The following is a 15846-nucleotide window of genomic DNA, read 5'->3' on the forward strand; positions in this document are numbered from 1 at the left end:
AAAGCATGTCTTTATTTGAAAGAAATGGTTTACTGCATGTTCAAATAATTGCTAATTATGACAACAAAAAAAACACACTCCTGGGTAACACTTTATAATAACGTTCAGCTAAAAAACATTTATATGTGTTTCCTAAATTTCGAATTAAGTGAACATGAATTAATTATGTACTCATATCTATAAATCATAAATTTATATATGTAGTATATGATTCACAAGAAACATACAAAGTAATTATTTCATTCTTAGTAAATGATTAACAAATGATGAATAGGTCAGGATTTCAGTTTTTATTCAGTTATATATCAGTCATATACTTACATAATAATAATAATAATAATAATAATAATAATAATAATAATAATAATAATAATAATAATAATTCCTATATAAATGTAATATTTACAAAAAAAAATTTAATGTTGAGACTTAGATGAACACACACATATATATATATATATATATATATATATATATATATATATATATATATATATATATATACATGAAAATATATCTAAAACTAAATATATCTAAAACTACTCTAAAACTACCTAATTTCAAAAATAAGATATGTAATATTTTATATATATATATATATATATATATATATATATATATATATATATATATATAATATATATATATATATATATATATATATAATATATATATATATATATATATATATATATATATATATATATATATATATATATTACATATCTTACTTTTGCAACATGAAAATATATCTAAAACTACTCTAAAACTACCTAATTTCAAAAGTAAGATATGTAATATTTTATATATATATATATATATAAATATAAATATATATAAATATATATATATTACATATCTTACTTTTGCAATTAGGTAAATGTACCAGACACTATGCTTGATAATACAACTTTAAAATTTTAAAATTATTTGTGTTTATATATGTAATTGCATGGGGACCCATTTGGTGGAATGGCACATACACAATATATACGTCATCACTGACACTGTTATCTATATTATATGTACTTTATACACAAAACTAGTCGGTGTTAGTGGCCGGTTGCCATGGCAGCGGCTTCAGTACAGCATGGCTGCAGCAGTGTGATGACGTCACAGAATTTGGAACTTTGAGGTGAATCAGATCCTGAGTTGAGGATTTTAGTGATCAGTTCTGCTTGCATCTGCGACTGAACTGCACACAGAGAGAGAAGTTCCCATACAGCCAGAGAGAGAGAGAGTTATTCAGAGAGACAGAGAGAGAGACAGAGACAGAGAGACAGAGAGAGAGACAGAGAGACAGAGACCGAGAGGTTATCCGAGAGGTTTATTTCTCAGAGAGGTTTATTCCTCCACACTCCTGTGAGTAATGGAAAAATGGTGGAAAAAATACAAAAAAAATTGTAATTAAGTAAAATTACCTTTACTTTGCTAAAATTCTACTAAAGTAAAAGAAAAAGTACCTATCTAAAAATCTACTTGAGTAAAAGTAAAAAAAATATTCAATTTAAAATGTACTTGAGTAAAAGTTACATAGTTACTTTAAATTATTTGATGTAAAAAAGGACAACAAATCATAAATTAAATAATTTAAAATAAACTATTATTCCACATAATAATTTGGACATTCACATTTCATTTTAAGGAACAAGTGGCATAGGTTTCTCCGATCCATTTTTTTTCTTTACTGTTAAAAAGTTATGGTCATGTAGGTGACAATAAACTGCATTTTTATAGTTTTGACAAAAAATGACAAATTACTCATAAAATCTACTCAATTACAGTAACCTGAGTAAATGTAACTCGTTACTTTCCACCCCTGAGCAGAAGGAGTCATGGCGAAAGACCAGTACACTAGAGACCTGGAGAAGGTGATCATGGAGCAGAGAGACACAACATTCAGAGTGCTCAAACAGTGGACAATCGAGAAGGCTGAATGGGACGCGGAGAAAAAGAAGATGAAGCTGGAAATTGAACAGCTGAAGAAGGAAGGAGAGAGGCTGAGCCTGAGAAAAAAGAAAGAGGAAGAGCAGATGCACTCTAAAAAGTAAGTCTGTGTTTTATTCAGGAGAACTAATATTATTAAGTTGAGTAAACTTACGGGCCAGTACAACTCAAAAAAATGAGTTCAGAGAACTTTAACCTAAAAAAATGTAAAATGTCTGTTGAGCCAATGAAAAAATGTGATTTGAACCAACTTTTAGTCACTTCAAGTGTTAGTTAGGTTGAATAAACTTAAAATTGTATGTATTTACAACTTAACTGAATCAAATCTTAATGATAACTTGACTGGGTTAAGTTGAGCCAATGAATATTTTTGTTTTACAGTGTGGGAGATGTGAAGGATCTCCTAGAAATGAAACAGGTGCAACAAGCCATGGAAAAGCTTCAGAAGTCAGAGGAGGAAAAAAGAGATCGAATCCTGCAGGCCTGGACTGTGGCAAGCAAGGAATGGGAGGAAGAGAAAAAGAAGATGAAGGTGGAAATCGATCAGCTGAAGAAGGATGGAGAGAAGCTGATAACGATGAAGAAGAAAGACAAAGAGCAGATGAAAGAGGAGAAGGATCTCCTAAAAATGACAGTAGTCCAGAAAGCAGTGGATCTGATTCAGAAAACAGAGACTGAAAAAAGAGACAGAATCCTGCAGGCCTGGACCGAAGCAAGTGATGAATGGAAGGAGAAAGAAAAGAAGATGAAGCTGGAATTTGAACAGCTGAAGCAGAAATACAAAGAGCAGACAGGAGAGGTGAAGAAAGATCTCCTAGAAATGAGAGTGGTCCAGAAAGCAGTGGATCTGATTCAGAAAACAGAGACTGAAAAAAGAGACAGAATCCTGCAGGCCTGGACCGAAGCAAGTGATGAATGGAAGGAAAAGATGGAGATGGTGATGAAAGAAAGAGACAAGGAGAAGAAGGAGATGGAAAAGAGGAGGGAAGAGAGGAAGAAAAAGAAGGAGTTGGAAAAGATGAGGAACGAGAGAGAAGCCAAGGTGATGGAGGAAAAGAAGAAGAAAGAGCAGAAAGAGAAGGAGCAGAGAGAGATGGAGGAGATGGTGCAGAAAATGGAAGCACTAACCCTTGACTCCAGCTGGCAAAAGACTCGCCTCAAGATGAGGAGAAGAAAAATAGTTCCATTTAATCATCTTTTCTGATTTCCAATTTCTTCTGATCCCTCTTTTAAGATTTCAATAAATCAGTTTTTATTGAAACTGAATAAAGCCTGCTCTGTTATTTTTGTGTTTCCGTATATATTCATATTTGTATATAAAGTTAAAACTTGTTTTTTTAAACAATTATACAGGGTTTAAGATTGTTATAATGTATAAAGTATGTAACTGATGTGTTACATCTGAATTCCTGGTCTATTCATCATTTGAGTACATAATGAGTACATAATGTATTCATTATTAATTAAATATGAATTACATTTGCATGTTATAATGACAACATTATTATAACATTATTATAAAGTGTTACCCACTCCTGTTACTGGAACTCACTCCTGTAACAGTAAAACCACTCCAGATGATCCAGAACGCAGCAGCACGTCTGGTCTTCAACCAGCCAAAACGGGCACATGTCACCCCGCTGCTCATTGAGCTCCATTGGCTACCAGTTGCTGCTCGCATCAAATTCAAAGCTCTTACAATCGCCTACAAGGTGATGTCAGAACAGGCTCCTTCCTACCTGCACTCGCTCCTGAAGGCTTACGCTACCTCCCGGCCGCTGCGCTCCTCCAGTGAACGTCGCCTCGCTTTGCCAAACACTCACACAAAGCAATCCAGACTGTTCTCATACAGAGTTCCCCAATGGTGGAACAAACTACCTTCCACTACCAGATCAGGAGAATCTCTCACTATCTTTAAGAAACTCCTGAAGACAGAGCTCTTCAAAGAGCACTTACTCTCTTAACACCTCTAACACACTAACTACTTCTAACCTCATTTCCTTCTTCCCCTCCTTCACTCCTCTATCCTATTACTCCCCTTTGACCTCCTTTTATCCCTATCCAAAGATGTTTTACCTTTAAACTTATTTTACATTGTACTTGACTATTGTAAGTCGCTTTGGACAAAAGCGTCTGCCAAATGTAATGTAATGTAATGTAAATGTAATGTTCCTGGAACTCACTCCTGTTACTTTTTATGTTTTAAGGAATTCATTTAATCATGGTCTTCAGAAAAACCAGCTGATTGTAGTAAAACTTCCTGTTGTAGATGTTCCAGATGTTTCAGACAGAGTAATGTTTTACGGTTACAGGAAGGAGGAACTAAAATGTGTATTTTAACTTAAATATTATGGATTTATTATGAAAAGAAAAAACAGCATAGATGGGGTTTAGAGTCACACAACAATGGAAAACAAATCTCTGAAGGATTTTAATAATTATATTTCATGGTAAAGTTTATGGTTTGGAGTAGAGTGGGGACAGGAAACAAATGCTATTTTTTTATTTATTTCATATCTTACTTTTGCAATTGGTTCAGTGTACCAGACAAAATTATTAATAATAAAATATAAGTTTTTTGTTTTTGTTTTTTCCTGGGGACAGAAATGGCACCCATTAAGCTCAGATGAGTATGGTTATAATGGTTAGTGGGTGTAGAAACAAGGAAAATCATTGAATTATGTAATAAAACTTATTAAGAATGTAGAGTTAGGATTCCAATCCTAATAATAGGAAGAAAATAATAGTTCAGGAACATCATTTAGTATGAAGCCAATAAACAATGTTGTTATCAAAAATCTGGAGTTGTGAAACTTGTGTGAAAGTGTTAAATTGTGTGAGTTTTTCTCCATCTTAAACTACAAGTTGATTTAAGGGAACTCTTTGGTGGTGTAGTTTTTCCGAGTTTATTCCAAGGTGTTGAGGAGCGTGACTGAACTCTCTAATGGGCGTGTCTTCCAATCCTAGTCTACCATAGGTGTGAAGTCTTGCCCACCAGGGCTATCTTCCATGGGGTATTCCATTATATTTTATGTAATGATTAATTGCTTAGCTGACGTGTTGTTGGCTGTAAGAGCAAGTTACCATCTTCTGTCACACTGTGAAGTGTGACAAAGTGCTGGCAATGCACTGAGAACTGCAATGCAGGATTAAAGTTGCCATGTAATGGAGAAATACACTGGCATACACTTGTTAAAGCTCCACTAGGTAGGATTGAGATTTTGTGCTCGTGGGCTCCCCCTACAGTTGCAGAGTGTAATAAATGTTTCAGGCCGATTAGTTTCTCTTTCTCGTTTTCTGGCTTTCACAGACATATTCGGTCTGTATGTTAGTTTGTAAAGAATGAACCAGTAGTCCTTGTAGAACTGTTAGAACTAAAGGTCGGAAAGCAGGTCGCAGTTCTCGTGAGCGTTGGTCGCGGCCGCCTCTGAAAACTTACAGAGTCTGGTTTGAGCTCAGAGGAGCTCCGGCACAGACACGAGAGCACCGCTATTCCTCCTATTACACCTCAATGCAGCGCCGCAGTGAGTTTCAAGCTGTAATTTTAAAAAATTAAGGAAATCCTACCTAGTGGGGCCTTAAATATGAAATTGTTATTGTAATCAGTATTGATGCTTTTTGTTGTCATTTTTTCCTAAATGTTCCAGTATTTTAAAATATTAAAATATTTTTTTTAAAGCTTTGATAAATAATATATTTTTTTTTGCATTTTTTCTTACCACTGTGAAGGAGTTTATGGTAAAATGAACTCCAGCTGAGAGCTGTATTTTACTCTAGATGGGATATTAGAGTATTTTAACTCCCACAACAGTTCAGATTAAACTCTTGGACAGAAGTAAAAAAGCCAACTCCCAGAAAAGAGTTACTTTAACTCTGTCATAGTAGAGTGTATTCTATGGTCAAGCATATACACTTAAAATTAGTTGATTAAAATTCCCAAAAAACAGAATTTGCTGTGCAGGACTGGGACTTTTTGAATGTTTTGTGCTGAACATATTTAAGCACATATTTATATAGGTCAGCACACACACAATTCTCACACCTCTGTCCAAAGAGTTCACCAATAAACTCCTGTATGAGAAGAAGAAGCAGAAACACTCCAGACTCCACACTCTCTGGTGGCAGTAGCTTCTGTATAGAGTCTCTGTAATGAACAGTGCCTGAGTGACAGCCTCCAGACTCCAGTAACACAGCTATCTGAGTTGGGAGGAAGACCGCAGGGCTTTGCAGGGCAGGAGGGGGGGGTGGGGGGGGAGGCTGGAATTGGTGGAAGAGCTCTCAGGTGGAAGCTGGAATTGGTGGAAGGGCTCTCAGAGGGCTCAAGTCTATTGATGGGGATATTAGGCGCGGGTGTCTCTCCTCACAGGCAAGCCAGGCCACTGATGGATTAGTCCTGGAACTAATGTGTCCGTCCACCTGTGAAATGAAACCAGCACAAACGTCTGGCAGCCGCTCGCCCTGTTCCGGACATCCTGCAGATATGACCCACCGCTGGAGCGATACAGGGACAGTGCGGCAGACGCCGAAACACACACTGAGGGACATTCATGCCACACACACACACACACACACAAAGCAAGCAGCATCCACAACTGATTTGTTGTGTCCAGAGTTCCATGATCCCAGACAGAGCACAGACAGATACACAGAACTGCTTCAGGGATGCACATGATCACATAACCCAAGCATGCTCATGAGAAGACCAGAACCAACTGATTCCAACCATAGCAAATACACTAAACTCACTCAGGCATATAGAATGTCACATACAGCTCTGGAAAAAAAAAAGAGATCACTTCAGTTTCTGAATCATTTTTTTTCTGATTTTGCTATTTAAAGGTTTATGTTGGAAATTAACATTGTTGTTTTATTCTAAAAACTACAGACAACATTTCTTCCAAATTCCAAATAAAAACATTGTCATATAAAAGCATTTATTTGCAGGAAATACGAAATGGCTGAAATAATGCAAAAAAAAAAAAAAAAAACAAGTTCAAGTGTTAAGAGTTCAGATATCAGTATTTGGTGGAATAACCCTGGTGTTTATAACCCAGTTAACCCAGTTTTCATGCATCTTGGCATATTCTCCTCCACCAGTCTTACACACTGCTTTTAACTGGATAACTTTATGCCACTCCTGGTGCAAAAAAACAAGCAGTTCAGCTTGGTTTGATGGCTTCTGGTCATCCATCTTTTTCTTTCTTGATTATATATTCTAGAGGTTTTCAATTCGGTAAAATCAAAGAAACTCATCGTTTTTTTGTGGTCTCTTGTGGTCTCTTCTTTTTCCAGAGCTGTTAATAAGCAATTTCAAACCCTTTTTTTTCTTTTGGTTGTTTGGTGTTTTAAACAGAAGCTGCTTCACAATGCATTAAACAATACAAATCACAACACTTTCCATGAACGTCATCTCAGACTCAATGAGCACATTCATAACATAGTATAATGCATTCATAAGGCATTATGAACATTGCTATAAATATTTATAAAAATGAATAACCCATTACAGCCATGTATATTATGTATTATGACTGTTATGATGATTGATGTCACAATACATTATAAGCTGTGCTTATAATATATATATATATATATATATATATATATATATATATATGTTAAAATAGTATATATCTATCGGTAGTAATCTAGTCCCACAGTTACAAAGACCTGTTATAATACATTATAATTTACTATAACTAGTATTGTATTCAAGACAAATATAATTCATGAGTGGTTAAATATATATATTTATGGGATTATTGAGGGTGTGTTTATAAGTTTGAAGCTTTTTTCTGCAAGCTGGGACTGAGTTTCTTGGTATTGACGTATAACATGTTATAAACACAGCTATTCATGCATTATAATCACAGTTTATGATGCATAAAAAACATGGCTGATGAATTATACATTTTTTATAAATATGTATAGCCATGTTTATAATGCCTTATGAATGCATTATAATGTGTTACACATATGTTTATAGAGTCTTATAGAGATGACATTAGTAGAAAGTGTTACCCACCTTGTCCTTAAATCCCCAGGCCTTCTACAGAACCCCCAAAAAGCATACATTATTTGGTGGCTCATTCATTCTCAGCACTGATGTGACACTGACATGGAGGTGGTGTGTTTTTTTTGTCATTTTTGTCACATTCTTGTTGCGCTGGTATTAATGGATGAGACACAGCGGTGCTGCTGGAGTTTTTAAACACTTCCAGAAAACTGTGCGGCAACAGATTCACAACTTCTGACTTTTCATGGTGGACTAATTAGGTAAGAGTGTTTTAGAGTTTGTAGTGCAAATAGATAAAGAACATTAAAGATCTTCCTAACAATCATATTTTTTTTTAGTAGATAAGTTGTTGGATGGATCAGCGTACTCTACAGTGTAATCGTAAAATGATATGGAATTAGCTGAAACTCAGAGGGTCAGGAGTCTGGCTAGATCTACATTACTTAAATGTTATTAATTCACTACATTGTGTGCAGAACAGCAGATGCCTGCCTGATCCTGCCTGTGAGATTACTTTTAATTATGGCTGAAGTTTACACAACTCTCTGAAGTGCTTGAATCTTCACTTCAGACAGAGCAGCCTTATGTTTTACAGTTTAATAAGCAATCTGTCAAAACCAAGATACAGCAAACACAGGAGGGCATTCAGACTGTTGTTGTGTTTTAGCTTACAAATGATCCCCTCCAGCTGATAACCAGATATTAACCGTTTCTTCCTTTTGTGAGAAATTAGTTATATATGTATTTTTTACAATTATAAACTATAGCAGGAGAAGCTAACATTTTACAAAGCTTAATATTTAGCATTACAAAACTGTCCATAAAAATTACAGTAGCTACAGATGTATAGCAGAATTTTTTTTTTAACAATGCAGTCTAAATAATAAAGATTATAATTACCAGCTTTATAAAACTACAATGTTTATATCATTAAAACTTAAAAGTGAATTTCAGTTAAATAATAGTGAAGTGAAATAAAATATATGTATGCTTGTAAAGGGCGGGGAGCAGCAGCTCTCCAGCCCAAAAGGTTGTAGGACCCAAGAGCAGAGCAGTAGATCTCAAAGCAGGTAAACCCAAGAAAAAAAAGGGAAATAATAATAATAATAATAATAATAATAATAATAATTATTATTATTATTATATAATTGTTAATACATATATAATAGGATATATAATAATATTATATATATATATATATATATATATATATATATATATAACTCTTATTATTAAACCCCGCTCCACGCGGGGATCGAACCCAGGCTGTCGCGGTCGCAGCCAAATGCTCTAACTGCTGAACCAGCGAGTGGATTGCGACGTGAATGCTTTAATCACCCTTAAGAGCCTCCGCCGAAAGGGGCAGAGCAAAGAAAACGGGCGGAGGAGGAAAACGGGTGGAAAACAAAAGTCACGCTTGGCGTGAGTGAGAGAGAGGGGGAGAATATGAAAACAAAGCCCGCCGGGAGGCGCGGCTACCTCTTATGAGACGAGGTTAAGGATAAACTGAAACAAAAGAGCTTCCAAAGAAAACAAAACTGAACTGAGCTGCTTGTGGATTAAATGCTGTTCCACCAGAGAGGAGAGAAACAGCGGGGAAGAGAGAGAAGGTGAGTAACACACACAGACACATAGACCCGAGAGAAAGAGAGGGAGGCTGTGGAGCACACTGCTCTACACAACTACAAAACTTGAGATTAAAAACCCAAACTCGAGATTAAAAAGGGATAGGGGAAAACTTTAGCGGGAGAAGCACGCCAGCGATGCTGTTCAGTACTCTCTCCAAAGGGAAGGCAGGAAAACGGCACTTGCCGTGGATAGAGCAGGGAGGAAAAGAGAGCCGGAGCTCAGAGGAGAATCCGGCATAGATTCGCTCCCATGAGCGTCAAAGATCCAGCCCCGAGGACCTGAATCTCAGGGTTTATATAGGGGCAAAGCCAGGTGGAGTGGACCAGGTCTGATTAGGGGCTCAAGACCTCCCCCTGGCGGCTGAAGAGGCCCTCAGCCGGCCCCCAGCCATTACAATGCTCAGTCGAAGTGCTATTCTTTTTAATGTTTTTATTTCTAAAACTCCAGCATTTGAGTGGGAATAAGCATCTGTTAAAATTCTCAAACAGCATAAGATCTATATCTGCTATATTAAGCTACAGTTATTAAGTCTGTGTACTGAACATAAATATAAATATTTATACATGTCAGAAATAAATATAACTAATAATAACTTATAGTTACTGTGCAAATTTTTATGTATATATTTAATTCTTGTAGTTTATTTCTGAAGACTCTGGGTGAGGTATATTTTTCTAAAGGTAAAGGTGGTAAAGAATTGATGGTGTGTGGTAAAGCGCGTGGGGAGCGCAGTGATCTCTTGGTGATCATGACCCAGTTCTGGCTTTTAGACGTGGTTTCACGGGATCAGTTGTGCAAGACCAGAAATTTATTGGAACACACGTCATTTCCAGACCACCACACCCATCAGTGTTAATATATTCCTAAAGTCCAATGCTATTTTAACGATGCGTGCGCAAGGCAAAAACATAGACTTTTGACGGGGTGTACGATGGCAACCAGCCATGCTACACGCCTTGCGCAGGGTGTACGATAGGGCCCTAAGATGTTTAAAACCTCAAGCAGTACTGCTGCCTCTGATACACTCATACCAGCACAACACAGACTAACACACTAACCACTGTGTCAGTGTTGTGTTACTGCAGTGCTGAGAATAAATGATCCACTACCCAAATAATATTTGTTCTGTGGTGGCTAATAATTTATGCAAAGAAACAGATACAGGACTACAGTCTGTAATTATAGAACTACAAAGTGGTCCTATATAAATGGATTATGGTTACAGAAATATGCAGGTGTTCATACTGTTATGCCTGGTTAATTAATGGTTATTCGTTTGGAAGGGATCAAATAACCAAGTTGGTGTTACCGAAGACGGAGTCGGAGGGGTGTGAAGGAGGAGGACGTAAGTGCAAAGATAATATTTATTTTAAACAAACAAGATAAATCAAAACAAACAAAACACGGGTAACGCAAAACAACAAGGCTTGGATAATATAAACTGAGAAACACTGACTAAGAAACTAAGACGAGGATACAAGAAACACAGACTAAGAAACTAAGACTAGGCTACAATCGGACTGCAGGGATACAAAGATACAGCATACAAAATACAAAATACAAAAGACTCGACACTGAACATTCTAACAGAGGGGCTTAAATACAAGAGGAGAGTGAGAAACACCTGGGCTAGGAAGACGAGGGGGCGGGGTTACAAACAGGACACAGGTGAGAACACTGATGCTACAGGGCAGGGCTGGGGCGGAGCTAGGGTGGAGACAAATACTAACAACAACAATAGCACATGGCTGTGAACACTGACAGGAAAACAGAGGGGCAGGAGCACAAGAGACAAAATAAGGGAGAAACAGAAGACAGACATGGGCTAAGGTGTAACATTACCCCCCCTCAACGGCGCCACTACCAGAGGCGCCGAGAGAGAGGGAACAGGGACTGGACAAAAGACTGGACAGGGGGCAGAGACTGGACAGAGGACTGGACAGGGAACCGAACAGGAGACGGAGACTGGACAGGGAACGGAGACTGGGACTGGACAGGGGACAGGACACAGGGCTGGACAGGAGGCTGGACACGGGGCTGAGGCTGGACAGGAGGCTGGACACGGGGCTGAGACTGGACAGGAGGCTGGACACGGGGCTGAGACTGGACAGGGGGCTGGACACGGGGCTGAGACTGGACAGGGGGCTGGACACGGGGCTGAGACTGGACAGGGGGCCGGACACGGGGCTGAGACTGGACAGGGGGCCGGACACGGGGCTGAGACTGGACAGGGGGCTGGACAAAACTGGACAGGGGAACTGGAACAAATACCTGGACAGGGACGGACACAAACACAGTGACAGGGACGGGAACAGGAAAACCACCGGGGACAGGAATGGGAACAAACACAGACACCGGGACCAGGACAGGGAGAGACACGGGAACAAACATTGGTGGGTGCCCAGGACTGGCGAAAGTCTGTACGGAAGTCCAAGGAGCCAGCCTGGGCACAGTTCTGGGGGCAAAGACAGGGGGCCTTGGGGCAGGCCTGGGGGTATACAAAGTTCTGGGAGTGGGCACAGGGTCAGAGGCGGCCGGAGCCGCGGGCACAGGGTCAGAGGCGGCCGGAGCCGCGGGCACAGGGTCAGAGGCGGCCGGAGCCGCGGGCACAGGGTCAGAGGCGGCCGGAGCCGCGGGCACAGGGTCAGAGGCGGCCGGAGCCGCGGGCACAGGGTCAGAGGCGGCCGGAGCCGCGGGCACAGGGTCAGAGGCGGCCGGAGCCGCGGGCACAGGGTCTGGAGCAGTGGGTACCACGTGGGCGGCAGGCACTGCTGGTGCTGGAGCTGAGGCTGGAGCAGCGGGAGCTGCAGGAGCTGGAGCTGTGGCAGCAGGTGCTGGAGCTGGAGCTGTGGCAGCAGGTGCTGGAGCTGGAGCTGTGGCAGCAGGTGCTGGAGCTGGAGCTGTGGCAGCAGGTGCTGGAGCTGGAGCTGTGGCAGCAGGTGCTGGAGCTGGAGCTGTGGCAGCAGGTGCTGGAGCTGGAGCTGTGGCAGCAGGTGCTGGAGCTGGAGCTGTGGCAGCAGGTGCTGGAGCTGGAGCTGTGGCAGCAGGTGCTGGAGCTGGAGCTGTGGCAGCAGGTGCTGGAGCTGGAGCTGTGGCAGCAGGTGCTGGAGCTGGAGCTGTGGCAGCAGGTGCTGGAGCTGGAGCTGGGGCAGCAGGTGCTGGAGCTGGAGCTGTGGCAGCAGGTGCTGGAGCTGGAGCTGTGGCAGCAGGTGCTGGAGCTGGAGCTGTGGCAGCAGGTGCTGGAGCTGGAGCTGTGGCAGCAGGTGCTGGAGCTGGAGCTGTGGCAGCAGGTGCTGGAACTGGAGCTGAGGCTGGAGCAGCGGAAGCTGCTGGTGCTTGAGCTGGAGCTGAGGCTGGAGCAGCGGGTGCTGCTGGTGCTTGAGCTGGAGCTGAGGCTGGAGCAGCGGGTGCTGCAGGTGCTTGAGCTGGAGCTGAGTCTGGAGCAGCGGGTGCTGCTGGTGCTTGAGCTGGAGCTGAGGCTGGAGCAGCGGATGCTGCTGGTGCTTGAGCTGGAGCTGAGGCTGGAGCAGCGGATGCTGCTGGTGCTTGAGCTGGAGCTGAGGCTGGAGCAGCGGATGCTGCTGGTGCTTGAGCTGGAGCTGAGGCTGGAGCAGCGGGTGCTGCAGGTGCTTGAGCTGGAGCTGAGGCTGGAGCAGCGGGTGCTGCTGGTGCTTGGGCTGGAGCTGAGGCTGGAGCAGCGGGTGCTGCTGGTGCTTGAGCTGGAGCTGAGGCTGGAGCAGCGGATGCTGCTGGTGCTTGAGCTGGAGCTGAGGCTGGAGCAGCGGGTGCTGCTGGTGCTTGAACTGGAGCTGAGGCTGGAGCAGCGGGTGCTGCAGGTGCTTGAGCTGGAGCTGAGGCTGGAGCAGCGGGTGCTGCTGGTGCTTGGGCTGGAGCTGAGGCTGGAGCAGCGGGTGCTGCTGGTGCTTGAGCAGGCGCGGCGGGTGCAGCTTGAGCAGGCGCGGCGGGTGCAGCTTGAGCAGGCGCGGCGGGTGCAGCTTGAGCAGGCGCGGCGGGTGCAGCTTGAGCAGGCGCGGCGGGTGCAGCTTGAGCAGGCGCGGCGGGTGCAGCTTGAGCAGGCGCGGCGGGTGCAGCTTGAGCAGGCGCGGCGGGTCTAGGAGCTCGTGACCTGGGAGTAGGCACAGGAGCAGAGGCTGGACCCCCAGGCACAAGAACTGGGGTAACAGCAGGCACAGAGTCAGAGGCGGCCGGGGCCGCGGGAACTGGGTCAGAGGCGGCCGGGGCCGCGGGAACTGGGTCAGAGGCGGCCGGGGCCGCGGGAACTGGGTCAGAGGCGGCCGGGGCCGCGGGAACTGGGTCAGAGGCGGCCGGAGCCGCGGGCACAGAGTCAGAGGCGGCCGGAGCCGCAGGCAGCGCTGATTCAGAGGCGGCGGGAGCCGCGGGCAGCGCTGGTACAGAGGCGGCGGGAGCCGCGGGCAGCGCTGGTACAGAGGCGGCGGGAGCCGCGGGCAGCGCTGGTACAGAGGCGGCGGGAGCCGCGGGCAGCGCTGGTACAGAGGCGGCGGGAGCCGCGGGCAGCGCTGGTACAGAGGCGGCGGGAGCCGCGGGCAGCGCTGGTACAGAGGCGGCGGGAGCCGCGGGCAGCGCTGAAACAGAGGCGGTGGGTCCAGCTGGCGAAGAAGCCGCTTCAGCAGGAGCTGAGAGTGCGGCTGCCGCCAAGATCCGGACAGGAGCTGCAGATTCAGCAGTGGGCGTGGCTGTGAACACCGGACCGGAGCTTGCTTCCGGAGCCGGAGTCGAAGATCTGGAAGCCAGCCGCGCTGGAGAGCTGGAAGCCGGCCGCGCTGGAGTGCTGGAAGTCGGCCGCGCTGGAAAGCTGGAAGCCGGCCGCGCTGGAGTGCTGGAAGTCGGCCGCGCTGGAGTGCTGGAAGTCGGCCGCGCTGGAGTGCTGGAAGTCGGCCGCGCTGGAGTGCTGGAAGTCGGCCGCGCTGGAGAGCTGGAAGCCGGCCGAGCTGGAGAGCTGGAAGTCGGCCGGGCTGGAGAGTGCGGTGGAGCTAACATGCTAGTTAGCTTAGCTGGAGCTGGGCCGACACTCTCCACCCCGCGGAGAGGCGCCGGGAGCGGTTCATCCCCCCGAATTAGCTCCGCGAGGAACCGGAGATATTCCAGGTCCGCCTTCCTCGTGGCATTCCTTTTTGCTACGTCCATATTTAGGTCGAGTCTTATGTTACCGAAGACGGAGTCGGAGGGGTGTGAAGGAGGAGGACGTAAGTGCAAAGATAATATTTATTTTAAACAAACAAGATAAATCAAAACAAACAAAACACGGGTAACGCAAAACAACAAGGCTTGGATAATATAAACTGAGAAACACTGACTAAGAAACTAAGACGAGGATACAAGAAACACAGACTAAGAAACTAAGACTAGGCTACAATCGGACTGCAGGGATACAAAGATACAGCATACAAAATACAAAATACAAAAGACTCGACACTGAACATTCTAACAGAGGGGCTTAAATACAAGAGGAGAGTGAGAAACACCTGGGCTAGGAAGACGAGGGGGCGGGGTTACAAACAGGACACAGGTGAGAACACTGATGCTACAGGGCAGGGCTGGGGCGGAGCTAGGGTGGAGACAAATACTAACAACAACAATAGCACATGGCTGTGAACACTGACAGGAAAACAGAGGGGCAGGAGCACAAGAGACAAAATAAGGGAGAAACAGAAGACAGACATGGGCTAAGGTGTAACAGTTGGCTACCGATTTTAAGTGAGGATTGCTCTGAAATGAGGCAGCAAATAAATAAATTATGCGTCTTCATACATTAATAAAGGGAGGATGCCGATGAGTGAGATTGGGCTTAATGTAATCCAGCAGAAGACTTTTGCTCATTAATATTTCACCATTATCATCAATGCGTTAGCCACAATGACTCGCTGTGATACAAATCGTCAGAGAAGACTTTCCCATCCGTGAACGCTGTATGCGTAAATGAATGTTGCAGTCGCCAGAACCATCGGATTATAAATAAGGACCAGCGTACATCATCTTCTGAATCGCTGCACATCCTTCCTATTTATTTATTTATTTATTTTCTTGGCCACTATCTTTATCCCGCTGAATTTGCCGAGCTGGAATCACATGCTTGTCACAGTTTTACAGTTTCTCTCCCAGAGCACAGATCACATTAAATGTGACACACCAGGCGTTTACCCTGCCAGTGTTCTAAAATTGGAGGAGGAGCTTCTAAATAGGGTTGGGGAATTTCTGGAAACTGTCATTTTAAT

At 43.5% G+C, this 15846-nt stretch overlaps 1 protein-coding gene across 1 annotated transcript; it reads left to right on the forward strand.

The window, feature by feature from the left end:
• Nucleotides 1-1190: 1190 nt before the first annotated feature.
• Nucleotides 1191-3213, forward strand: LOC111195561 (uncharacterized). The gene is made up of 3 exons (XM_022683438.2): nucleotides 1191-1362; nucleotides 1828-2047; nucleotides 2329-3213. Exons 2-3 carry the CDS (start codon nucleotides 1836-1838, stop codon nucleotides 3149-3151), a joined length of 1035 nt encoding a protein of 344 aa, XP_022539159.2. The 5' UTR covers nucleotides 1191-1362; nucleotides 1828-1835; the 3' UTR covers nucleotides 3152-3213.
• Nucleotides 3214-15846: the final 12633 nt, after the last annotated feature.

The sequence above is a fragment of the Astyanax mexicanus genome, chromosome 3 (assembly GCF_023375975.1).
Source record: "Astyanax mexicanus isolate ESR-SI-001 chromosome 3, AstMex3_surface, whole genome shotgun sequence".
NCBI classification, from domain to species: domain Eukaryota; kingdom Metazoa; phylum Chordata; class Actinopteri; order Characiformes; family Acestrorhamphidae; genus Astyanax; species Astyanax mexicanus.